This window comes from Saccopteryx bilineata, chromosome X (assembly GCF_036850765.1).
Source record: "Saccopteryx bilineata isolate mSacBil1 chromosome X, mSacBil1_pri_phased_curated, whole genome shotgun sequence".
Classification (NCBI taxonomy): domain Eukaryota; kingdom Metazoa; phylum Chordata; class Mammalia; order Chiroptera; family Emballonuridae; genus Saccopteryx; species Saccopteryx bilineata.
The window spans coordinates 28,774,199-28,801,039 of record NC_089502.1 but is presented as its reverse complement, the minus strand read 5'-3'; the positions used below and the strand labels follow the sequence as shown (position 1 = coordinate 28,801,039).

The 26,841-nt window shown below is 38.4% G+C and overlaps 1 protein-coding gene across 3 annotated transcripts in view; it reads right to left on the bottom strand.

The window, feature by feature from the left end:
* CUL4B (cullin 4B) overlaps positions 1–26,841 on the bottom strand; it is a 36,050-nt gene that overhangs the window by 3,358 nt on the left and 5,851 nt on the right. Inside the window, exons 4-21 of one of the 3 annotated variants that reach the window (XM_066250346.1) lie at positions 17,818–17,921; positions 17,271–17,340; positions 16,402–16,475; positions 15,450–15,612; positions 14,997–15,086; positions 14,610–14,692; positions 13,559–13,626; positions 12,171–12,289; positions 11,051–11,243; positions 10,076–10,180; positions 8,840–8,950; positions 8,312–8,397; positions 7,601–7,663; positions 7,106–7,213; positions 4,980–5,093; positions 4,214–4,319; positions 2,916–3,088; positions 381–533 (exon numbers count right to left, since the gene is read on the bottom strand). In XM_066250346.1, coding sequence (XP_066106443.1) covers positions 381–533; positions 2,916–3,088; positions 4,214–4,319; positions 4,980–5,093; positions 7,106–7,213; positions 7,601–7,663; positions 8,312–8,397; positions 8,840–8,950; positions 10,076–10,180; positions 11,051–11,243; positions 12,171–12,289; positions 13,559–13,626; positions 14,610–14,692; positions 14,997–15,086; positions 15,450–15,612; positions 16,402–16,475; positions 17,271–17,340; positions 17,818–17,921 — 1,983 coding nt within the window. Of the gene's footprint in view, positions 1–380; positions 534–2,915; positions 3,089–4,213; positions 4,320–4,979; positions 5,094–7,105; positions 7,214–7,600; positions 7,664–8,305; positions 8,398–8,839; positions 8,951–10,075; positions 10,181–11,050; positions 11,244–12,170; positions 12,290–13,558; positions 13,627–14,609; positions 14,693–14,996; positions 15,087–15,449; positions 15,613–16,401; positions 16,476–17,270; positions 17,341–17,817; positions 17,922–26,841 lie in introns of all 3 variants that reach the window. The other 2 variants (XM_066250347.1, XM_066250348.1) reach the window with 2 other exon arrangements.

Sequence of the window (26,841 nt, the reverse complement as noted above, 5' to 3'; positions counted from 1 at the left end):
GCACACTGCACATATCTTATTTTAAAGTGAAAAAACAAAACGGGAACAAATACAATATTTAAAATAAAGAACAAGTAAATTTAAATCAACAAGCTGACCAGTATTTCAATGGGAACTATGCTCCTCTCACTGACCACCAATGAAAGAGGTGCCCCTTCCGGAAGTGCAGTGGGGGCCGGATAAATGGCCTCAGGGGACTGCATGCGGCCCATGGGGACTATAGTTTGGGGACCCTTGTATATGAACATGATAAATTAAAACTTTGGTCCCTCCAAATGATCTTGAGGCTTTAGTCTACATTTGTCAGATCCATGTTTGAAAATCCAATATTAGCTCTTTTATATATAACAAGTTCAACACAAAAACACAGAGGTACTTACCTTTACTGGAAATTTCAACTGGTTGTACACTTCTGAAACCAGGAGATTGTGGCTAAGTGTCTTCCTCATCTTCATAATTCGAACAATTGCAGCATCAATTTGATACTGTCTGTCTTGAAATACTCTTTCTGTAGTGCTTGCTTGTTCTTCAACCTAACAAAAAAGTTTCAACTGAGGAACTTTATCTTAAGTAAAATGTGATAACTTACACAAATTGTGTATTTTAGTAACATGGCATATTGTTAATGCATTAGATATGCTGAATTATCTAAAGGAACTTTATAAATACAGAAAATGACAGAAAAAAATAATTATATTGCCTTGTACCTATGAAGTAATTGCAATATTAGTTAATAGAAAAATGCCATCTTTGAGTTGCTTTTATAGAAGTAGAGACTAGCTGATACATAATTTATCACTTTCTTTCACTGAATCCTTAAAATCTAAGTGTGTCACAAGGGGTTGTTGACTAGATTTCTGTATGACATTAGCTTCTCCATAAAAATCATTGACTCCAACGCAAAGTATGGCACTAACTAGCTAATCTAATAGAGTCAAACTTTTTCAAAAATAATTTTTGTAATATATAAATCAGAAATACACACTGTCAGGACTTATATTCATTCAAGACTAACAATTTTAGGAGTTCTAGAGTCAGTTTACCAATTTTAATGCTAAAGCAAAAATGTTCATCTTTAACACCTAAATCAAAAGAATAGTTTGGGCTTTTGCCAGCAGTTTCTTTCTGATACAGCTAAAATGTTTTAAAAGGACACAGTAATCTTTCAAGGAAATACACACTACCTTTGATGTGAAGACGAACTCATTTGAGATACTGACCTCTGTCCTACATGAAAACATTTTCTCAAGTCCTGCATTAAACCAATTGGAAAATTGGAACTAAAACCAACTGGTTTCATAAAATGTTATACTTGTTGGTTTTCTTTTTTCTTTCTTTTTTTTTTAAACATTATTTTTTTATTTATTCATTTTTTAGAGAGGAGAGAGACAGAGAGGGAGAGAGAGGGGAGAGAGACAGAGAGAGAGAAGGAGGGAGGAGCTGGAAGCATCAACTCCCATATGTGCCTTGACCAGGCAAGCCCAGGGTTTCGATCCGGCGACCTCAGCATTATTAGGTCGATGCTTTATCCACTGCACCACCACAGGTCAGGCCTGGTTTTCTTAATAACTCATACAAACTGAAAAGGCAAAATCCAACAAACTATTCACTGTTAATGGAAGAAATACTAAATCATTGAGATTTTTCATCAAGCAAGTTGGCAAAGCTTTAAAAAAAAAGGACAATCTTTAGTAATGGCGAGGGTAAAGTTAAAGCAGGCAGGCTGCTAGATAGAGTGTAAATTGGTACAGCCTTTCTAGGACACAGAATGACATAATGTATTAAGACTCTTAAAACAGCCCTGGCTGGGTGTCTCAGTGGATAAGTATTGACCTTGCACACCAGAGGTCAGGTCATGGGTTTAATCCCCGGTTGGGGTTCATATGAGAACCAATCAGTGGGTATACCACTACTAAATGGAACAACTAAGTGAAACAACAAATTGATGCTCTTCTCTCTCTCTCTCTCTCTCTCTCTCTCTCTCTCTCTCTCTCTCTCCCTCTCTCTCTCTCCCTCTCTCTCTCTCTCTCTGCCTACCTCCCCTTCCCCTGACTCATATCAATGGAAAAATAAAAAATGTTAATAGGTTTTGACCAAAAAGTCTACTTCCATGAATTTATCATAAGGGAAAGCTCAGAGAGACTAAGGTTTAGATACAAAGAGGTTTCTTACAGTTTTATTTAGGATACTAAAAAATCATACATTTAATGGCCCCATAATATACAATCATACAATCATTGACTAAAGTATAATAGCCATGTAAAAGAAAACTATGTGGACATCTGTTTTATCAAGATATTTAATGGTATGAAATAAAAGTCTAAAGATTTAATGGTGAACATAAAAAGCAGGCTATAAAACTATGTTGAGTATCATGTCCAACTGTGTGCCCTCCCTGCAAAAGAACTGCAAAATCAAATACTGAAATACAGTGCTCCCTCGTCTATTGGGGGTCAGGTTCCAGAACTCCCTGCGACAGGCGAGAATCCACGGAGTAGCCACCTTATATTTATTTTATTATTTATATATTTTAAGGCTTTGTTTCGATTTAATACTATTTTAATGTTTTAATTAATATTTTTATATTGTTTTCAATTTTTTAGGCTAGGAAATGCTTACTTTACCAAAAAATAATTAAAATAATATATAAAAATACCTATATAACGCAAAATCCCGCGTTATAGCGAAAAATCAACGAAAAAAAATTAAATATATACAATTTAAAAATCCACGATACAGTGAGAATGCAAAAAGTGAACTGTGATATGGCAAGAGACAACTGTACATTGAGCTAGATATAGGCATAGAAAATGTTTATGTTATTGGTAGTATAATAGGTATAAAATCTTCTTTACACATTTTTTTATGAACACATATAATTTCAGTGCAGAATGAGAAGAATGCAAAAGAAATACCGTTTCTTTCATCTGGATTTGATTGATCTTTATCCTGAAAAGCTTGTGTTTGAAATCATCATTACAAATGAACTTGTCACCATCTTCGATATCTTTGCCTTTTGGATTTTTCGCCAGGACTCGAGCTTTGCCACAGGCCAAAGACTGCAGTGTTCTCCTTAACTCGCCATCCTCTGAAGAAGAAATAGTGGCTTAGGCATTGACTACTAGCTCATCAACAAGAACAGCTATGTTCAGCCTCACTCTAGCTTCCACCCACCCCTCCCTCTGTTAAAACTGCTTCCTTCTGACTGCAAGGTCACCAGTGACTCTCTCTCTGTTCTACCCATGGATTTTTTCCCTGCTCATCTTCTGAAGAGGTCAATTAACATCCCATGTGGATAGCTACCAAATCGTCAGAAACGTGGTGGTGTCCACCTTTAAAGGACACCTCCACCTGGCTGTTGTTATTATCATCAACTCCAATATTTCAAGATTTTATTCATCATCTTCCCCACAACACTGGGTTCTCCTTCCAACTGTTAGTTGTGAAACTACCAACCTACTCGGATGAGGAACCCTGGATTCATCTTTGACTCTTCCTTCTTCATCCTCCACTTACCTAGTAAGTTGTTGCTCCCTTAGAGATGCCTCTTCTCCATTCTCACTGGCCTCTTTCTAGTCTAAGCCCCCGTCACCTTGTGCCCAAATCACCCCACTACATTCTGGACTGAAACCTCTTCATTCTCCAAGTTGCTCTATTGTCTACTGATTCCAGGTCAGTTGTCCATGTAAATCACTTCCATTATGTCACATACTTGTGATCCTACAGTGTAGGTTTTATCTGCTAGATTTCTAAGGCTCTCCATGATCACAATCTATCCCCCTTACCTAACGAACTTTTTAGCTCCCTGTTCTGTGCTTCAGTTAAACTCTTCATGACTCCTGCCACACTGCGCCCGTTTCTACCTCCAGGCCTTTTCTCCTATCATTTCCCCCTGCAGCCTATGCTTTCTCCTGAACTAAAACTTGAAGGTCCAGCTCAGGTCCCACCCCCTTCACGAAGTCTTTCCTCACTGTACCAGTCCACAGTGAACTCTTGCTTCACTGAATTCCTAACACACTTCTAGTCTGTACCACGTTAGGTCCTGAATGGTTGTGGAATTATTTCAAGTGTCATCTTCCCCCCTTTCCAGTGGTTACATGATAAGTGCTGAGGGGAGGGATTACTCCTTTGTATCACCCCAGATCTCCTAACTAGTGGAGTGCACACAGTAGACACTAAATAATGCTTGCTAATTGACTGATTCAACACAAACCTATTCCGGTAGCCTGCTTGATCTCTTCTAAACTGAACTCCTCTCCCTCATTAAACATCAGCAGCACCAGCGTTTGAAAAAGAGAGACCTGGAGTTCCTTTTTACCCTGTTGGAGAAACAGAAGTGTTTAGCCTCAGTCATCCTTTAAAAAAAAAACATGAAAAATTAATCAAATAACTCATTGCTTTTAGGAAAAGCATGTTTTTTAATTAGTGGATATAGAAACATGGATTAACAGTATCCAGAAAATTCACCGTAGGGCTTAGGTGTGGTCCTACCTAAAACAGGAGGAAGGATTTGGTGACACTGCCACAGGTCTTTTCTTAAAACCTTATAATTAAAACTAAACAACAAAGTAATGAAAATGAATAATTTAGCCTCCTCATGTGTCATTACAGATATTTGTCACAAACAGCAAAAAATCACTATTTCAAAAGCATTTTTGACTTGTTTTGATTTGTATAGTTGTAAAAAGCTGTAGGAAGTCTATTCTCTAGCCCCCAGCAACAAGAACAGAAGTTTCCTGTAAAGAATTGGCAGTGAATTCTGAATCCACAGGTAGGGAAAGAACGAGAAAAAGCATTGTTGTTTTGGTTTTGCAGCAGGGTCAAATCAACTGTGGAAAAGACCACGTTCTTATACTACGCACAAAGCTGTGACAAGCTATCGCTGTCATGCAGCTATTAAGAGTAAATTTATAAACAAGAGGAATGACCTCAGTATCTAAGATGAAGGTGAAAACTACACTTGGAGAAGATCCACTTACCTCTTTAAATTCTGCCTTTAGCACACAGTGTCCTAGGGTCGACTGCCACTGAAGTTTCCTGCCACTATGTTTGCCTAGGTAAAATGTCTTGAAAATCTCCTGAAGTTTTACCATCTACAGTGAATAAAATAGAGCTTTATTTAAGTTCTGTTTCCAATATCACACATTCACCACTTTTTTTTTAGTATGTTTATTAAAGCTGAAGACAGTGAAATAAGGGCCTAGAGCAGTGGTTTTCAACTTTTTACACTTGGGGACTGCTGAAAATAGAGGAGAATTAGCCTGACTGGGCAGTGGCGCAGTGGATAGAGCATCAAACTGGGACACAGAGAACCCAGGTTTGAAACCCCAAGGTCGCCAGCTTGAGTGCAGGCTCATCTGGTCTGAGCAAGGGGTCACTTGGTGTGCTGTAGCCCCCGGGTGAAGACACATATGAGAAAGCCATCAATGAATAACTTAGGTGCCGCAAGGAAGAACTGATGCTTCTCATTACCTTCCCTGTCTGTTCCTCTGTCTCTGTCACAAAAAAAGGAGAATTATTTCAGGGACCACTAAGGCAGAAATCACCATAAACATAAGCAAATCCGACTAAGATCGGTAGGGCTGTAATCTTCATACAACATCGGGGTAGTTAATGGATGGGCACAACATTCCTGGCAGACCAGCAGCAGAGGCTGAAAAAACATTGGTCTAGGATAAAAGAAGCAACAGGAGAGAGACCAGGCAGGCTACCTTGGCTCTCTAGAAAGGCTATGAGAAAGACGGGAGCCAAGGCAGGGCTGCTGTCAGTTCAATGGAAAGTCAGGGTAAAGAGGGCCTCGGGGACAGGCTCTGGGGGTTAGCCCAGGATGAGCTGCCGCTGCCCACTGCTCCCTGGCTGCACGTCTTGTGGGGTCCCTTAGAGTTTAGGAGATGCTCGCCTGTGGCAGAAGAAGAGGGGAAGGGAAAGGCATGGTCGTGCTCCTGGGAGGCAGAGCGTACATTCACCATTCTTTATATTTACCTCATGTATAATTTCTGAATGTTCTTAAGACTATCCAGTAGGTCCAGGGATCACAGATGTAAGGCAATTATCCCCCAACTACCAGATCTGATGGCATTTATCAGTCTTCACTCCTGCTTTCTCTGCAACATCTCATCACCCCCTCTTCTGACACATTCCCCTCCAGTGCCTTTTGGGCCTTTGCGCCGTGCAGGTTCCTTTCTCTCACTACTGCTTCTTCCCTGGTTTCCTTCACAGGTTCCCCTTCCAACCACCTGCCAAATGGGAGCCCATTCCCAAATCCTGCCTCAGCCTTTTTCTTCCTGCTTCCACATTCTTCCTCCTAATAAGGGATGTCTACTCCCTGGGTATCCATGATTATCTCCGTGGAGGATTCTCAATAGCTAGCTTTCTATCCTCAACCCCTTCCCTTAGCTTCGGTCCTGAGGTAGGCATTTTCCCAAGGAGTCAGGGATTTTTCTCAATCACCCATTGTTCAGCTATCCAACCCCCATGTGACATACAGGCAAGAATTTCTGAGAACTTGGCAGAGTGGTTCAGTACAATCTGGGGAACTGAGAGAAGAGTCAGGGAAATCAACCCTGAACCCAGAAACGTGAATGTTCAGCTATGTTCTAATACAGGGGTCGGGAACCTATGGCTCATGAGCCAGATGTGGCTCTTTTGATGGCTGCATCTGGCTCACAGACAAATCTTTAATAAAAAAATAATGTTAAAAATATAAAATATTCTCATGTATTACAATCCATTCATTTCCTACCACTCATGTTCATGGTTGAAGGCGGCCGGAGCCAATCACAGCTGTACTCCGGGACAACACCAAATTTTTATTGGATAATGTGTAACATACACAGGTCGTTGTATGGCTCTCACGGAATTACATTTTTAAATATGTGGTGTTCATGGCTCTCTCCGCCAAAAAGGTTCCCGACCCCTGCTCTAATGGTATTAATGGAAAAGTAATATAAATAGGAGAGTAAAATATTAAAACAGTTGGCATTTGGTATTGGTGTGCTTACTGACATAAACTTTTAGAAAAGTATTTCTCAATGACAGACAAAATACAAGTGTCCTTTGATGTATTTCTATGCGTGTATCTCAAGTCCTAAGCAGCAACTCTTACCTCTGGCGGTAAATGGACTTCCATAGGCACGTATGTTGGCCAATAGCCCATCGTGAGAATATTCACAGTTAATTCGATATTCCCAGGGACATTCTGGTTCTGCATATACTGCAAGAAGATCAAACACACATATTGAGATCTTAAAACTAAAAGTGCACACATGTCATGTCATAATAACAACCCATTCAAGAAGTTTCCCATTATAAAATCACATGCAAATACTGGCCAAGGCATCTCTAAAATAAAAGGCAACTATTAAAATATTATAAATGAATCCTATATCAAATGCACTACAAAAGCGCACTAGTTGACATTACAATGGCACACAAGGATCATGTGGCCTCGTTAGAGGCATTATCGACTTAAGTAGTTTCTCACATACAGCTGGGCTGTTACAGGACCTCCTCTCCATTGTGTTCCCCATAGCACCTGCAGTCCCCACCTTCGGAGACCCCTATGTGGTTGGAACCCCTTGCAGCAACCCCCATTCCTCACCCCACCAGCCAGCCCAAGTCTCCGGTATTTCACTTGCTCCACCGCCTGCTTGCAGGAGGTGACCTGAAGTGGGGAAGGAAGAAAAAGGGGAGAGGGCAAAGCAGATAAACCCTATTCTGTAGCTACACAGGACCCATGATCCTACTGACCTTGATTTTTCCCCTGTCTTCAACTCTCATTTCCTACCATAGCAATATAGTGGCAAGAAGTCATTATTAAAATCCTAACAGAGTAAAATCTAATTTGCTATTAGTATACTTTTGCTCTTAAATATTTCAAAACCACCTTCTAACAATATCTGTAAAACTGTGGATCTAGCTTTTCACTCCCAACGTCCCCAAAGGCCTTACACAACCACTCTGTCACTTCTCCTCCCTCTCCACTGCCAGTTTTGAACATGCAAACCAACGGTTGCTAGATGCTGGAGAAAGTCCTGTTCTCACTATCTAGCTACAGCTCTCGTCCTGACTTTAGCTCAATACATTTTATTTCTACTTCTGTGTTATCTTGGGTGTACGCTGAGAATACTGAAGGTCAAATATACTTACATTTCATTGGTGATTTTTTTCTCTACTATGAATATCATTTAAATTGCTATGAAATATTTACAACAAACACATTTCTATTTATCCTTTTCTATACAAACCACAGCAAGGAGATAACAATATATTTAAGTTTAAAGAATTAAATAAGAGTTTAACTCACTTTTACCTGTTTGAACTGAATCATGATGTCTTTAGAAAGTTCCATGTCTTTAAACATTCCTTCAAGTTTGCTGGTGAAGGCAGCTCCACATTCTATTAAAGAAGTTTATACATTTATTATACTTCAAAGTGTTTAAAAACAAAGAATTTAAAATTGAAAACATGAATGTAAAACTTACTTCAGCATGAAATACGATCGGTAACTATTCATAACAATAATCCCTACCCCAAACTGTATGGCTCACTAATTGAGAATCAAACTCGTTAATCCTATAGTAAACTTATCTCCTATTTAGGCATAAAATAAATGGCAATTTTTTATACAGATCATAAAAACAAGAGCAATATGTTATTTTTTAAAAATCACAACAGCTCTGGATATGTTTCCAACAACAGGTTGGGAATTTCATGAGCTTACTCAATTTACATTTTCATCATACAAACATGGAATTATTGACAAAGTAGTAAAAAATTAAGCTAGTATTTCCCCCCAGAAATCAAAGCAGAAAATGAACAGAAAGAATGACAAACATACCATGTTTAAGTTTGGACAGCATTGATTTTTCGGCATCTACAGATGCACTCTTTCCAACTAACAGGCGCTTAGCTAAATCTTTCTTATAGAAGGCCTCAAAGACATCCTTGCCTATGTTAAATAATAAAACACAGGTCTCATAACATTGCAATAAAAAGTTCTGAGAAAAGTACTTCAAAGTATTTAATAAATCATACTACTACTCCAAGTTATTTATACTTATATATTCTATCCAAGTTTGTAAATGCAAGAAACATTAGAGGCAGACATTTGTATCAGACATTTCAAAAGTTCTTTGCTACAAAGAATTAAAACTGCATTAGTTTTTCTTTAGAAAAGATTTAGTCAAATAGTACCTTTCATATCAATGCCCTACAGATTCAAATGAGTAAAAAAACCAAGCTCCTGCCTAGCCTGTGGTGGTGCAGTAGATATAGAGCATTAACCTGGAATTCTGAGCTCGCTGGTTTGAAACCCAGGGCTTGCCTGGTCAATGCACATGTTAGAAGCAATCAATGAACAATTAAAGTGAAGCAACTATGAGTTAATACTTCTTGTCCCCCACATAAAATCAATAAGCAAGTCTTTTTAAAAAAAAATAATAAAAAATCCCTGGCCCTGGCCGGTTGGCTCAGTGGTAGAGCGTCGGCCTGGCGTGCGGGGGACCCGGGTTCGATTCCCGGCCAGGGCACACAGGAGAAGCGCCCATTTGCTTCTCCACCCCTACCCCCTCCTTCCTCTCTGTCTCTCTCTTCCCCTCCTGCAGCCAAGGCTCCATTGGAGCAAAGATGGCCCGGGCGCTGGGGATGGCTCCTTGGCCTCTGCCCCAGGCGCTAGAGTGGCTCTGGTCTCGGCAGAGCGACGCCCCGGAGGGGCAGAGCATCGCCCCCTGGTGGGCAGAGCATCGCCCCAGGTGGGCATGCCGGGTGGATCCCGGTTGGGCGCATGCGGGAGTCTGTCTGACTGTCTCTCCCCGTTTCCAGCTTCAGAAAAATACAAAAAAAAAAAACAAACCCCACAACGTTCCTAATAATAGAAAAGTCAAAACACAGGGCAATAAAGTAACATTCCTCAAGAATCCTAATGAATTAAATGCAAGGAATATAATACTTTTAATATCCTAAAGTCTATTTACATTAATGCTCAAGTAATATTCCATCCAGATAAACTACTCTCTAATTTCTCTGTGGAGTTCTTCGTTTTAAAAGAAAAATATTAAAACAAAAATAAACTTACCATAGATAAATCTAAATATGATCATAATTTTATCCAACATTTTTTCAAGTTCCTCGTCCGTAGCTTCTTTGTTGCCTGCGCGAAGCTTTGAATCTACATACTTAGCTAAAAAGGGGGGAAAGTTTGTTGTTTAGTGCTCGTGAGTATCCACAAGGGGCTGGGCATTACACACACCCAAACAGGAGTGTGATATACTGAGTTTTTCAATGCTTCAGAGGTATACATCCATTTTTTAAAAACAATGTCACAGAGTTAGTAAACAGCACAGCCTTAACTCAAACACAAGTCTTCTGGCTCTAACGTACTTTCCTCTAAAGTGCCCATTTTACAACGATGGTAAGCCATCTTAGACACTGCTTTTCTATTAAAGCAAACCAGATACATTACAGAGTGGGAGGCAAAAGATACAAAAATTTTAAGTAAAAGAAGTAGACCAATGAAATGTCATCCTTCTTGCAGAGGGCCCTAGACCTCCTCAGAGTACCTCCTTTTCTGACATTATGGGATCCTGGGTGGGAAACCAGAGCAGCACTGCAGTACACCAGGCCCTTCTGCCAGCTGGCCCCAGGTTATTAGGCTGGATTTTGTCCTGGACATTTTCCTTTTCTCCCTGGCAACTATAATTTCTGCTATCTTTTCTTGTACCCCTAACTGTGGGCCTCTCGAAACAGCACCTGGCCCCACCTCTAAAATTCTGTGGGCTTATAAGACAGATTTCAAGCTATTATAATTAAAAGCAAATGAAATCCAATGTACTGTCTTACAGTGAAAGAATATTACGTTTGACAGGTTGGCTTTGAGCCATTCGTTAGCTTCAAGGCCTTACTCTTTATATCCAGGCTCTTAGAAACTACCAGCTGAGCGACATCAAACAAATGGTGTTAATATATTACAACCTCATCAAAATCGCAGATTATCTGAAATTTTATGAATAAAAGAAGAACATTAAATAACTGGAAAAAGACTGGAAAATACCTATGAGTTCGGCAGGTTTGTTTGGTCTCTTGTTAATGAATGTTTCAAATGCTTCTTTCATGGCGTTGATAAATTTTTCATTCTTCAGAAAACAGATATCAATTATATGGTCAACCTTATCTTTAAAGTCCAGCAATTCTTGAACCATGGTTTTATCTTTTTCAGGATTAATTACAATAGTGCTGCCAAATGCCTAAACAACAAAAATTACCACATTTTACTAGAATTATCCACAATGAAAACAATCCCCAAATCATATTTTAAGTAGGCATACATATTTTTAAATCTCAGAAAGTAAAGCTGTCTTGAAGTCAGGACAGAAAATAAAGTGATAAAACATCTAGACTGATACCATTCATGAGTATCACGAAATAGGAGATGACCCCTGGGTGTACAATATCATAATGGGACATGATTCTAAGTTTCTAGGCTCTTTTCCCTACTTCTAAAGAAGTCAGCTTTAAGGGGTTTTTTTTTGTCTTTTTTTTTTTAATGGCAGTCTGGCATTAGTGTAAGATTTAAAAAAGGAAAGAAATTTTGGATCCAAAAAATGTCAAATTTCTATATTCACTGCTATAAGCACTGGAGTTGGAAATCATGGCAGACATCAAGAGGGTACATGTCTTGCCTGACCAGGCGGTGGTGCAGTGGATAAGCATCAGACTGGGATGCAGAGGACCCAGGTTCAAAACCCCGAGATTGCCAGCTTGAGTGCGGGCTCATCTGTTTTGAGTAAGGCTCACCAGCTTAAGCCCAAGATCACTGGCATGAGCAAGGGGTTACTTGGTCTGCTGAAGGCCCATGGTCAAGGCACATATGAGAAAGCAATCAATGAACAACTAAGGTGTCGCAACGAAGAATTGATGCTTTTCATCTCTCTCCCTTCCTTATCTGTCCCTCTCTCTGTCTCTCTGTCTCTATCACACAAAAAAGAAGGTACATGTCTTACTGCTGACCTGCCACACGGCTAGCATTCTCAGGTTGCTGCTCTCAAATGTCTCATTAGTTAAAAAAATATATTCTGGATCTAATAAATAAGAAGTGCTTGCGGATACATATTCTGGGTGCATAGATTATAAGCCACAACAAAGAAAAAGAATCACAGGTTGACTGTTAATACCTTAATGTATTCGATCCACTGCTGCAAAAGAACCTGAACTCCCCCGCGCACTCGGCTGAAGAGCTGATACAGAAGAGATAAGTCTTGAATTCGGTTTTCATCAAGAAGGTTATTTAAGCCTGAAATTTCAAACATTTTGGTATTAAAAAGGTAAACAAAAATGTCAGATATTTTAATGAAAATTAGGTTAAATTATTATTGCAATACTGAACTATAACTAGTCTGTGAGTTTTAAATACAGAGAGCTGCTTTGAATTAAGCCCAAATAGACAATCAATCACCTTTCCAAGTGAAAACTAAACATAGGAAACTTCAGCCTATGTAAAAATAAAAATAATTGTGTAATGGTGTGTACCATTTAGCATACTAGATCAGATGTATAAACCAATTTATAAAAAGTGGTTTACATAAGTGCACATTATAAATGCCTCATATGTGCAGTAACCATATTATATCTGGCATTACTGTACATATCTGTATTTCAGAGTCGTGGATATGGCCTGTAGTATAGCAAAAACCATACATTAATAGTCAAGTTTAAATGAGGTTCTAATGTATTTGATTTTCAAAATAAAGTACCAGCACAACTGCATTAGAGTTCTAAAATAAAGTCATTTTATACAAAAGATGGTTACAGAGAAAAGTAAGGCTTTTGCCTATCCCTGGCACTGCCAAACAAACACAGGGTATGCTCTAAGATCACTCAGTAGCGCTTTGTAGAAGTGCTTGGTTTCATATGCTACAAAGGAAAACACGTTCATTCAAAATGGAGTGCCTTTCCTTACTATAGTGCAGGGGTCAGGAACCTTTTTGGCTGAGAGAGCTATGAACGTCAGATATTTTAAAATGTAATTCCGCGAGAGCCATACAATGACCCATGTACTAGGCATTATCCAATAAAAATTTGGTGTTGTCCCGGAGGACAGCTGTAATTGGCTCCAGCCACCCGCAACCATGAACATGAGCGGTAGGAAATGAATGGATTGTAATACATGAGAATGTTTTATATTTTTAACGTTATATCTTTTTTATTAAACATTTGTCTGTGAGCCAGATGCAACCATCAAAAGAGCCACATCTGGCTCGCGTGCCGTAGGTTCCAGACCCCTACTGTAGTGCTACAAATTAAGTCAAGAATTCTCAAATTCCAACTGTTTCTTTACCAGCATTGCTAGACCCCTCTAATCGCAGTTTCTTTATCTTTAAGTTAAGGAAAGAAGCATCTCTTGAAAGTTGACTATGATGAATAGGAAAAAAGTACTGTGGCCATCTTCAAAAATGCAGCTGCCACAGGCTATCAAGCTTTTCAAAGGGCAATATTAACATTTGTTTCTAAGTCTTTGCTGTCACCATTTGAAAAGTAATCTGATTTATAAATCGCCAATTACCTTTCTGAAGAATTGCTGTTAAGTGTTCACCTAGAAGTTGTTTTTCTACAGTAGCAATTAATGATTTCCTACAAGGAAAAAAAGTTTAGAATTATTGAGATTTGACTTCGCTGAAAATGTAGCGCCTCTTCTGGGTGAAAAAAAAATCAAGTAGCTCATTTTATGTGCATTTTAATATTTCTATGCTATGTATAAATTTATTGGTGTTCAGAATTACTCTACTTTATGCCTAGCAGGAGGAAAAGAATGCCTATTTCAAAACTTGATTTACATTATGAAGTAAATATTTCCAAGGTCTTGATGTGGCTTGTTTTTTCCAAGTTTCTCTGCTTTTATGAGAAAGTAAAAAAATGATCTATGCTGCTTACAGGAACTCCTGCTTGCTAATATTTAGGAAAGCACAGAAATGTTTCTTGTATAGACACCCACTGAATTTTAATCAGCCTGAAGATTTCAAAGATAACATCAGATTCTAATACTATTTTTTTAATTATATCCCAAACTCATATACACAACCAATAATCATATCCTTAATCAAATCTATTTAACTAGGGAAAATAACAAATTGAAGTGTGCATTATGAAAACATTGTTAAAAAAAACCTCAACTCACACCTGAAAATAGTTACTAGCATGTTTGGGGATACCCGAAGTGCATTTTTTTTTTTTACAGTGACAGAGAGAGAGAGAGTCAGAGATAGGGACGGACAGACAGACAGGAACAGAGAGAGATGAGAAGCATCAATCCTTAGTTTTTCATTGTGACACTTTAGTTGTTCATTGATTGATTTCTCGTATGTGCCTTGACTATGGGGCCATAGCAGACCGAGTAATCCCTTGCTTGAGCCAGCGACCTTGGGTCCAAGCTGGTGAGCTTTGCTCAAACCAGATGAGCCCACGCTCAAGCTGGCGACCTCAGGGTCTTGAACCTGGGTCCTCCGCATCCCAGTCCAACGTTCTATCCACTGCGCCACCACCCAGTCAGGCCCGAAGTGCTTTAAGAGATTCAACAACAAAGGTTAGGGCTATTGGGAAGAGCATGTCATACTTACTGGGTGGTCTGATCTAAGTAAGTAATAAGTCTGTCTGCTTCTTCTTCTAAACGTTTGTTAACATGATGAAGATATTCAGGAACCTGCAAAGATAGTTTTTTATATTATTGTTTTCCTCCCCATAAAGCATTCAGAAAATGTCAAGTCCAAAAGATCCTGGGAGCAGTCCTGTCAAATGCGACAGGGTTGAATCATATGTAAACTTATAGGTAGAGTTTATGATCCCGAATCCTGGCCTTTAGGAAGAGAGAAAAGGAAGAAGCACCTCAGTGAGAGGAAAGCATCACAATGTGGGAAGATAAATGCGAAGGGCAGCTTGTTCTTGTCAGTATGGTCTACTGTGAGACACGGTGGAGTTATTAATCATGAATCATGAGCTTTAAATACCTCTCTTTCCTGCATTAATTTTTGGCCTTCGGCTGCATAAAGCCGGTTAGTTTCTTCCAAAAATCGTTGTTCAAAAGAATCCTGATAAATCTGGGAGGGGAAACAAAACAAAGGAGTTCATTTAGTCATTAACTATTTCCTGAATGTTCCTTAGGTCAGGGTGTTTCAAACACTACTACACAGACCAGTCCTCCAGAAACGTTGTGCCAGTCCCAAAAACGGTTAAGTGCCTTCATGCTGTATGAAGATTAGAGACCCAATGGTCTTAGCTGAATTTGCTCAGGGTGATTTCTGCCTCAGTGGTCTCTGAAATAATTCTCCAATTTTCACTGGTTCCCAATTGTAAAAAGGTTGAAAATCACTGCTCTACGTGAACAGTGCTATGAATTTGGTTTTTACACATCAAACTAGGGATAGCTATCAGCTCTGTAGTAAATGAAGTAGTTAACTTACTTGCAAATCAGAGAGCATGCTTAAAAGGCTTCGGAGTAAACTTCTATCAATTGCTTCACCATTCCTTTCCCGCTCAATCAACAGAAGAATGCCATCAATTGTCTTATTCTGGACTTTCTGATCACTGATAATATGAGCCCTGAATAACTCCAGTCCCATATCCCTAAAATAAAAAAATATATATATAATGTATATTAATTAACAATACCACTTCTGAAAAAACATACTTAACATCTAATCACATGTTAATTAAGGGTCCAGGCTTTGAAGCAGCAATTGTAAAAGGATAAAATCTACACATTTAAATTTAAGTAGCATCCTGAATCTAAAGTATACAGGAAACTCATTTTGTCTTTAATGAGAACCAAAGCTAAACTCCTGTCTTCCTCCATAACTAAGTTTCGTTATATTGTCCCCATTCCTGGATTTCTTCCTTCATCAAATTAAGACACAAAATTGGTTCAGAGTTATAAAATGGTCTTCACTGTATTGGTAATGAAGGCTTAATTGGTTATTTGTCATCTGGTTTTTGCTCAAAAACCAGCAAGCTCTGACAATCGTTGCAGGTAGGTGTTAGGGTAGATGGTGGGGGAGGAGCTCATTCTACTATTCTATTTTCCTGTATACATGAAATTGTCCATAATAATTAACAGATAATGAGCAAATCCTTGATCAGCAACAAAATACCCATAGATTGCTTAGAGAAAACTTCCATTCCCTCAATAAATACTCCTTCATAAATTATTATAGGCTCAGGAAATGTTAGCTATCTCCAATATTAGCATAGGTAAAACATAATTAAGGAGGTAAAACTGCTACACAAACAAGTTTAGAAGGCAAATGTGAGTTTTTAGGAGAACATTCACAGTATCATCACTCTCTTCAATTAGTTTAATTAAGATTTGAATATGATTTATAACAAATCCTTTCATATTTTTTCTGTCATCCTTACCAAATGGAGGGTAGCATTGAATTCTGAAGAACGTAAGTTCTATCCAGAAACAAAAAAATGCTCCTGATCATGATCTGCCAATAAAAAAAAGAAATCAAGCAATTTTGATATTTTGCAACGCTGAAATATTTGCTCTCAATAAAATAAGAATAAAATTGCAGGATTCACTCGAGTATATACTAGAGGACTACTAGGATCAAACATACAGATAAACAGATCTACCTGAGGATATGCCCATATCATTTTTATTAAACTAGTCTATTGTCTTAATCCTTGCTGTAGTTTCCAGAAAAGGGACACTTTAAAATGGTCCTACGATTTCTTTGAAACTTGAGAAGTAACTGAAAATATAAAACAGGAAATCAAGGGAACATGCATATAATTCTTACTCAGCAACAGCACTCAGGGTGAAGCTGCCTTAAATTGCACTGTGGGCTTTGAGGCAGGGGAGACGAATTTTATTATTTTTAATTTGCAGAACATAAGGTATAAAATAATAACAGATTAGGGAGAAAGGAAAAGGTTATGACATGAATAAGCTAAAATATTGGACCATCAAGCATCTTCACAGGTAATCAAATAGTGGGTAGACTATCCATGAAGACTGACAAAAAGTAACTCTTTCAATGAGATAAATACTTTTCAGTTAAGTTTGACAAAAGGAAAAATGATCCTGAGATGCAAGCCATTCTAAAATGCTTGTTTACTTATTATAACTTTCAGTTTTAAAACAGAAAACTAAACCAAAACTAATTTCCAATTCAGAACAAGAGCAGATATTGAGGTAGGCCCCTATTGCAAAGCTTTAAAAAAAATTTTGTTTTTCAACTACAATATTTAGCTGAAATGTAATACTTTTTCCAGCTTACCATTTGTCTACAGTGGTTCTGCCAGCATCTATCGATTTTCTTTAGAAAAAGAACACTATCCAATGAATCCATGAGATGTATGTCAAGGATATATTAAAGTGCTTTGTACAGTAATACAGGAAATGCAAGAGCACATTTGTCTTAAACATGGAATACCCTACATACTAAATGGCACTTAATTATAAAACCAAATGCCATTTTGTAAACTGTAAAAAAAAGAGATCTCACTAAAAATATCTTTAAAAACAAGTCTTAGAGATATTGACTGTTGTGTTTTCAGCTTACGATTTCTCTAGAAAATTATCTTTCCTCAAATGGAAATTTGTTAGGACAAAAAGGATAAAGATGTCAGGATATCTCATTTACACTGATACCACAAAGTAGACTCTAATTAAAGCTGCAAAAATTAAGAAAATTGTTTCTTCTTTCTCTACAAGCAAAACAAAAATAACAAATCTACAAAACACAGGCATTCCTGCTGAATTAAATAGTGAGGGATAGGAAGGGAGAAGATAAAAATACAAGATGTTTGTTTTTAAAAGGATATTCTCTGAACTGATGAATTTGTGCTTTGATGTGATCTTCACAAATCTGTCTCAGCTGTTTGTACAAGTTTGCAGAAATCTTGTAAGAACAGAGATTTTCTACAGCCTGTAAGATTAAAGACATACATGTACTTGCTTAAGGAAGGGGAGAGGTTCTCAATTATTTACATAAGATTATTATTTTGCTATTTCTACCACATAAGTTATTAGAAAGGTTTTTTCATCCACTTAAAACATTAAGTAAAACAACAACATATCAATATGGGTGGTGAACGTTTTCAATGTACTGTAACAAAAATGCAAATTAATACTCTGATTAAGGCTGTAAAGGTTAAGGATGAGGGAAATTAAGTCCTCCCACCCCGTGAATACATTCAATTTATAACAACTGCTACATATACTGTAAATGCTGTTTTGTTCTTTAAAATGTTCACTGTTTTCATAAGCAGAGGTCCATTTTGAGTTTAAAAAATAATTTGACCAAGTGTTTATCAGAACAGTTGGGAAGTCTGACCACTGTTGAATACAAATTTATTTATACTTTGGTTTTCCTGAACAGAACAATGCAGAAATTACTGCTAGCAGTGTAATAATAAGTATGATATAATTAATCACAAAGAATTTTTCTCCAACATTTCAGTTTTAAAATATTTAAATAAATATAGGTTTTAAAATCTGAACAATGGAATAAACATTAATTACAAAAGAAATGACTGTATTTTTACTTCATGGCAATAGTTGAATTGGTCTTCTTTTGTCCTCAGAACCTACAAGGACAAACTTCAGATTTCAGTGAGTTTGTTATTGTATATCAAAAGATTTTCAAATTTAAAACAACAGCCATGGTAAAACTCTCTGGATGAGCTCTGATATAATCTACAACTCCACCTAGTAATGACGTAAATATACCACCAGGATTCCACTCTTATCACCACAGAAGGCAAAAATTCCGTTAAAATGGACTCTATGGGAGCATTCAAGTTCTGTTGGTTGGAGTGGAATTTTATAAATATGTAGTTGCAAGTCATATTGCCAGTACTTAGTTCCAATAAATGAATTAGCAAATGAAAATAAAGCTTAAAATAAAACCATTTATACCATTGGAAGAAAGAAGTCACTACACCTCACCAGGAAACAGCAGTCCAATTAGATCCAGCAACTAACGAGGAATAAGAAGGCTGAGTCTCAACTGGCCACTTTCCAAAGGGCCTTGGGTTAGGCCACAAATGCCTAAAGGTGTCTTTATATTTATTCATGTGCCTTTGTGTTCATATTGGTCCTCTACGGACACTCCCCCTCCTCCTTTAGTGTTCTTGTTGTAGCTCAGTGTTCCTTTTCTTTCTTTCTTTTTATTTAACAGAGACAGAGAGAGAGTCAGAGAGAGGGATAGATAGGGACAGACAGGAATGGAGAGATGAGAAGCATCAATATTAGTTTTTCGTTGCGCACTGCGACACCTTAGTTGTTCATTGATTGCTTTCTTAACATGTGCCTTGACCATGGGCCTTCAGCAGACCGAGTAACCCCTTGCTCGAGCCAGTGACCTTGGGTCCAAGTTGGTGAGCTTTTGCTCAAACGAGATGAGCCCACGTTCAAGCTGGTGACCTCGGGGTCTCGAACCTGGGTCCTCGGCATCTCAGTCCAACGCTCTATCCACTGCGCCACCGCCTGGTCAGGCTCAATGTTCCTTCTGAGTGACTCATTTTTCTCAGCACTTCTCATTTCCCTGCTTAGATTCTGTCTTCCTAATTCATCTTCTCCACATTTCCCACTTCCAGTACTTCTCCAAGTCCTATGTCTTCATTCCCTTCTGCTGTGTTTCTCTTTCTCCCATATAGTAGTTCTCAATACATCCATCTATTTATCTTCTCACACAAGATACCATTATTCCATTACTACTCAATTTGTCCCACTTCTCCTACTAAAGCTTTTCTTAATTGCCTCAGCAACCAGTGACTCACCTGGCACTACCGTCCATCATAGAACATTGACTTGTCATTGAGTCAATACCATATGTCTTCAGGTGTACATCCTGTCCCCCAATATGACAGAAAGAGACCATATGCTCAAATCTCTGTACTTTAATACTTTCTGGGCTTTGACCCAGGTGAGTATAGTAAGTCCTCAAAAAAATTAACACACCTATATCTAGCAATGTGTTCTGCACATAGAAGAGGCTTTTACAGTGTAAGGAGAACACTGGCCAGAAAACATAGAGTTACAATACACTGTGCTAGGTGTTGTGATGGGGATAAGCATAGAGGTAAGACCTCTAATCCAGTCTTTAGGACTAGGGCAAATCAGGGAAGGCTTTGAGGTAGAGGTAAAGAGGTGGAGTCCCCATTATCCTAATTCCAAAGCCAGGAGAAGACACTACAAAGAAAGAAAATTATAGACCAATATCCTTGATGAACTTAGATGCTAAAATTCTCAACAAAATATTAGCAAACGGGATGCAGCAATATGTGAAAAAAAGTATACATCACGATCAAGTGGGATTTATTCTGGGGAGGCAAGGCTGGTACAATATTTGCAAATCAATCAATGTGATTCATCACATAAACAAAAAAATGATAAAAATCACATGATTATATCAATAGATGCAGAAAAAGCATTTCATAAAATCCAGCACCCATTTGTGATAAAAAAAAAAAAGCTCTCAGCAAAGTGGGAATACAGGGAACATACCTCAACATAATAAAGGCCATCCATGACAAACCCATAACCAACATCATACTCAATGGGCAAAAATTAAAAGCAATCCCCTTAAGATCAGGAACAAGCAGGGGTGTCCCCTTTCACAGTTCTTATCCAACATAGATCTGCAAGTCCTAGCCACAGCAATCAGACAAGAAGAAGAAATAAAAGGCATCCAAATTGGAAAAGAAGAAGTAAAACTATCATTATTTGCTGATAACATGATACTGTACATAGAAAACCCTAAAGTCTCAAGTCAAAAAACTACTAGGCCTGATAAATGAATTTGGGAAGGTGGCAAGATAATACTGTATTCAGAAATCAGTGGCATTTTTATACACCAACAATAAACTGTCTGAAAAATAAACAAACAATCCCTTTCACTATTGCAACAACAACAAAAAAAAATAGAGTACCTAGGAGGAAATTTCACAAAGGAGGTAAAAGACTTGTACTCAGAAAACTATAAGACATTGAAAAAGAAATCAAGGAAGATACAAGCAAGTGGAAGTATATACCATGTTCATGGATAGGAAGAATAAACATCATTAAAATGTCTATATTACCCAAAGCAATCTATAGATTCAATGCAATTCCTATAAAAATACCAATGGTATAATTCAAATATATAGAACAAATATTCCGAAAATTTATATGGAATCAAAAAGAACATGAATAGCCTCAGCAATCTTGAAAATGAAGAATAAAGTGGGAGTTATCACATTTCCTGATATCAAATAATACTAAAAGGCCACAGTAATCAAAACAGCTTGGTACTGGCATAAGAACAGGCATACAAATCAATGGGACAGAACAGTGAATCCAGAAATAAACTCACGTCTTTATGGTCAACTGATATTTAACAAAGGAGGTAAGAGCATACAGTGGAGTAAAGACAGTCTCTTTAATAAACGGTGTTGGGAAAACTGAACAGGTACATGCAAAAAATGAAACTAGACCACCAACTTATACCATTCATAAAAATAAGTTCAAAATGGATAAAAGACTTAAATGTAAGTTGTGAAACTATAAACATCTTGGAAGAAAACACAGGCAGTAAACTCTCCGATACCTCTCACGATCAACATTTTTGTTGATTTATGTCCATGGGCAAGTGAAATAAAGGACAAAATAAACAAATTGGACTATATCAAACTAAAAAGCTTTTGCACAACAAAAGACACCATGAACAAAATAAAAAGACAACACACACAATAGGAGAACATATTCGCCAGTACATCTGATAAGGGGGTAAGAACCAAAATTTATATAAAAAACTTCTAAAACTCAACACCAGGAAGGTAAACAATACGATTAAAAAATGGGGGAAATAACTGAATAGACACTTCTCCAAAGAGGACATACAAATAGCCAATAAGCATATGAAAAAATGTTCAATGCCACTAATCATCAGATAAATGCATATTAAAACCACAATGAGATACCACCTCACCCCTGTCAGAATGGCGCTCATTAACAAATCAACACACAATTAGTGCTGACGAGGGTGTGGAGAAAAGGGAACCCTCCTGCACTGCTGGTGGGAATGCAGACTGGTGCAGCCACTGTGGAAAACAGTATGGAGATTCCTCAAAAAATTAAAAATGGAACTGCCTTTTGACCCAGCTATCCCACTTTTAGGAATATATCCTAAGAAAACCAATTCACTGATTCAAAAGAAGAAATGAACAACCAAGTTTATTGCAGCATTGTTTACAATAGCCAAGATCTGGAAACAGCCCAAGTGTCCGTCAGTGAACGAGCGGATTAAAAAGTAGTGGTACAGGCCCTGGCCGGTTGGCTCAGCGGTAGAGCGTCGGCCTGGTATGCGGGGGACCAGGGTTCAATTCCCGGCCAGGGTACATAGGAGAAGCGCCCATTTGCTTCTCCACCCCCCCCCCTCCTTCCTCTCTGTCTCTCTCTTCCCCTCCCGCAGCCAAGGCTCCATTGGAGCAAAGATGGCCCAGGCGCTGGGGATGGCTCCTTGGCCTCTGCCCCAGGCACTGGAGTGGCTCTGGTTGAGGCAGAGCGACGCCCCGGAGGGGCAGAACATCGCCCCCTGGTGGGCAGAGCATAGCCCCTGGTGGGCGTGCCGGGTGGATCTGGTCAGGCGCATGTGGGAGTCTGTCTGACTGTCTCTCCCCGTTTCCACCTTCAGAAAAATACAAAAAAAAAAAAAAGTAGTGGTACATATACACAATGGAATACTTTGCAGCCATGAAAAAGAAGGAAATCTTACAGTTTGTGAGAGTATGGATGGACTTGGAAATTATTTTGCTAAGTGAAATAAGCCAGGCAGAGAAAGACAAATATCATATGATCTCACTTATATGTGGAATCAAATGAACAAAGTGGACCGAGGAACAGAACAGAGGCAGATGTGGGATCACAGGGAGCAGAGGGACAGCTGTCAGAGGGAGGGGGGATGAGGGGATGGGATCAGAGAAGGTGAAGGGCTTAGTGAAATTATATACACATAACACAGAGATACAGATTACAGGGCAGCAAATCCCAGAGGGAAAGGGGGGAGGGCATTATGGGGATGGGGCAAAGGGAGGGTAATGGGGGACCAAAGGGTGGGGGTGAGGGAACTATATTGAGTGGGACACTTGAATTCATGTTAAGAAAATGAATTAAAATTAATACAAATTTTTAAAAAATTTTAAAAAAGAGGTGGAATCCCACAGAGCCAGAGGGAAATGAATACAGAGCTAGTGGGAATAGTGAGAAACAGAGAAGTAAACTGAGCTTTATATGCATACAGCCTCACCTGTGTTTAGCTGGAGGATGGTTTAAGACAGTGTTTTTCAACCACCTGTACCAGTTAACTGTTAACTCTTTCGTGGACCAGCACAAAACTTCTGGTGGACTGGCAGTTGAAAACCACCTGCAGGACCATCGTTTGAAGGTCAAGTTGGAAGAGAACACTGCTTCTCTAATTTGGCCTTGACTACTTAATATAGAGACCAGATCTAGTATTTTCCCTTCCTCAGCAACCTTCCATAAAGCTCTTCAAGTACTATTATGGTGAAATTCCATATTAGGTATAAAAAATACAAAGAACTGAACAGCGTAGTGTGGTGCATGGCCTGCTATCATCTATGTAAAATAGAAAATGAAGACATACATGAAGCGCCTCTGTCTAGTAATGTTTGTGGAGAAGGCAGCTAGCTGGGAGCTGGAGGAAGGGGTGGAAGTGAAACTTTTCACCACAGACTCTGTAATCCTTTTTACACTGTGAACCAGGTAAATATATTAAGTATTCAAAATGCTTAAATACTTGCCTTACTCCAAAAACCCTTTTTCTCTCCACCACCCTCTTTATTTTAGCATGACTTTCAAGGGTTAATCTTAACATCTTAGTCTCATGTCTGTTTATAATCTTCTAAACACTCTTGATTTCCTCACTTTTAAGCAAGGTTTGTTTGGGCCAGTCATGTGTATCTCACACAGTGGCTTCCAAAATCTTTTGAGAAGCCACAGTAAGAAATACATTTTATGTCACAATCTATTGTACATAAAATAAATATATGTAATCAAAACAAAGTCTTCATGAAACTACACTTATTCATTACTGTGTGTGATGTACCCTGATATTTTCTATTTTATTTCTTAAAAAGAATGCTAGTCACAAACTACTAATTTCATGGACCCACTAGAAAGAATATAAGCACTTCAGAGGCAAGAACTGAGTGATCTCTATATAACCATGGTTTCTTTCCAGTTCTCCACACAGTAAACAATCAATGATTCAGCAAAGATTGAGTGTTTATGGAGAACTCTGAATTCAGTTAGGTACTGGGATAGAAACATGAATAAGAAAGTCAAATCTGGCCCTGGCCGGTTGGCTCAGCGGTAGAGCGTCGGCCTGGCATGCGGGGGACCCGGGTTCGATTCCCGGCCAGGGCACATAGGAGAGGCGCCCATTTGCTTCTCCACCCCCACCCCCCTCCTTCCTCTCTGTCTCTCTCTTCCCCTCCCGCAGCCAAGGCTCCATTGGAGCAAAGATGGCCCGGGCGCTGGGGATGCCTCCTTGGCCTCTGCCCCAGGCGCTAGAGTGGCTCTGGTCTCGGCAGAGCGACGCCCCGGAGGGGCAGAGCATCGCCCCCTGGTGGGCAGAGCATCGCCCCTGGTGGGCGTGCCGGGTGGATCCCGGTCGGGCGCATGCGGGAGTCTGTCTGACTGTCTCTCCCCGTTTCCAGCTTCAGAAAAATACAAAAATGAAAAAAATATTAAAAAAAAAAAAAAAAAAAAAAGAAAGTCAAATCACTACTTAGGAGTTTGAGATAAGCTCTATTTTATTCCAGATCTTTGAAATGCACTTTTAGAAATGTACTAGGTTAGTTTTCATTTCACTAAACATGTTGGAAACCCCTGTCAATTTGATCTAGTATAATTGTTACAAAGCTAACCTCATTTCACAAGCACCTATTTGTATTAAACAGATTCTAGACACAGTTATACAAGTTCCTTAAATAAAACTATCCTTTCACTTAAGCTCATAATCATTACTGGTAAAAATGCTACCTTAAATCCTTTTTAAACAGAATCAGGTATAAAATAAACACATTCTAGCAAGGTTGTGACCTTTATTCCACCAAATCCTAGCCCCTCTCCTCGAAAATCCAAGTCACATCAAAAATGTGTTTTGAAAAAAAAACACTCCAAAGAAAATCTAAACATGCAGCTAATGAAATGCAAAACTACAGAAGGCAAAATGTGATGCTTTGGAGAATATAGAATTTAAGAAACAGCAAAGGCAAAGAACATTACATTTGAGACAAAGGAAGGAACAGAAATGAGAGTAAGATTAGAATAAAAAAAGAGTATTAAAATAAGGATAAACAATACAAAGAATACAGAAATAAAGAATTAAAGACTAGTGCTGGCCGGGTCGCTCAGCTGGCTAGATTATCGACTCAATATGTCATGTTTGTGGGTTTGACCCCCAGTCAGGGCACATACAAGAATCAACCAATGAATGCATAAATAAGTTGAACAACAGATTGATGCTTCTCTTTCTCTTTCCTGAATGAATGAATGAATGAATGAATAAAACTATAAAAGTAATGTTGTAGTAACTCTGTATGGTGATAGATGGTAACTAAACTTATTATCGTGGTGATCATTTCTGTTTTCTTTTTCTTATTTTTTTTTTAAGTGAGAGGAGGGATAGACAGACTCCTGCACCCCACCCAGCGTCCACCCGGCAACCCCCACCTAGGGCCGATGCTTGACTAAACAGAGCTATCCTTAGTGCCAGAGGCTAATGCTTGGACCAATTGAGCTACTGGCTATGAAAGGAAGAGAGAGAGAAAGCGGAGAGGGAAGGGATGAGAAGCAGATGGTCGCTTTTCACGTGTGCCCTGACTGAGGATCGAACCTGGGACTTCCATATTCCAGGCCAAAGCTCTACCCACTGAACCAACCGGCCAGGGCCATTGTGGTGATCATTTCATAAGGTATAACAAATGCAAGTCACCATGTTGTACACCTAAAACTAATATATCAACCATTCTTTAATAAATAAAGAGGAGCACTACATAATGTGATAGACTACACTTAAAAACACCAACAGAGCAATAAGTTAAACAAACTTACAAAGAATACAGTACAGACTAGCCATCCATCTCTGCTAAGAATCTAACTGCTCTCCTCTAACCACTGACTGCTTCATTAAGCAACCAGATTTTACAATGGATAATGACCTATACACTGAGATGGAAGAACTATTTGTGTCATTTATCTACTCCATAAATGAATAATTAATGGAAAGATTCATTGTTTAATATTTCACAAAAAACTAACTGAACAAGAGTTCCCGTTATTAAGACAGACAAAATTATTTTCATCAGAATTGAAGTATGGACTAGTATTGCCAGGGCAATGTTACTTAGTAAAAAAGTCCCATGCCAATATAAAAGTTTCAATTATTAAGCTACCACATATAAAAACAAGATATATTCTTGAGAAAATGCAGAGGACACTGTTCCTAGAGAGCTCCTTTCTTTTTCTATTATTTTTTCAATTTGGCTAATGCTGTTTACTAATACATATTTATAACATAATCTATTTATAAGCCAGCTGTTCTGGCTCAGTGTGGATTTAGAATTTGAAAACTTGTGGCTCTAGAGCTGTATAATAAAATGTAATCTAAGATGAACATATCTTTTTAAAGACTCAAATATTTATGATCACTATCATCATCAATGACACCAGTATAGATAGCAGACACTTCCAGTATTTTATTTATAATTAAGGAACTCTTCCATATAAGTAATATACCAACATAGTCAAATGAGGTGGGTTTATCCTGAAAAATAACCTAG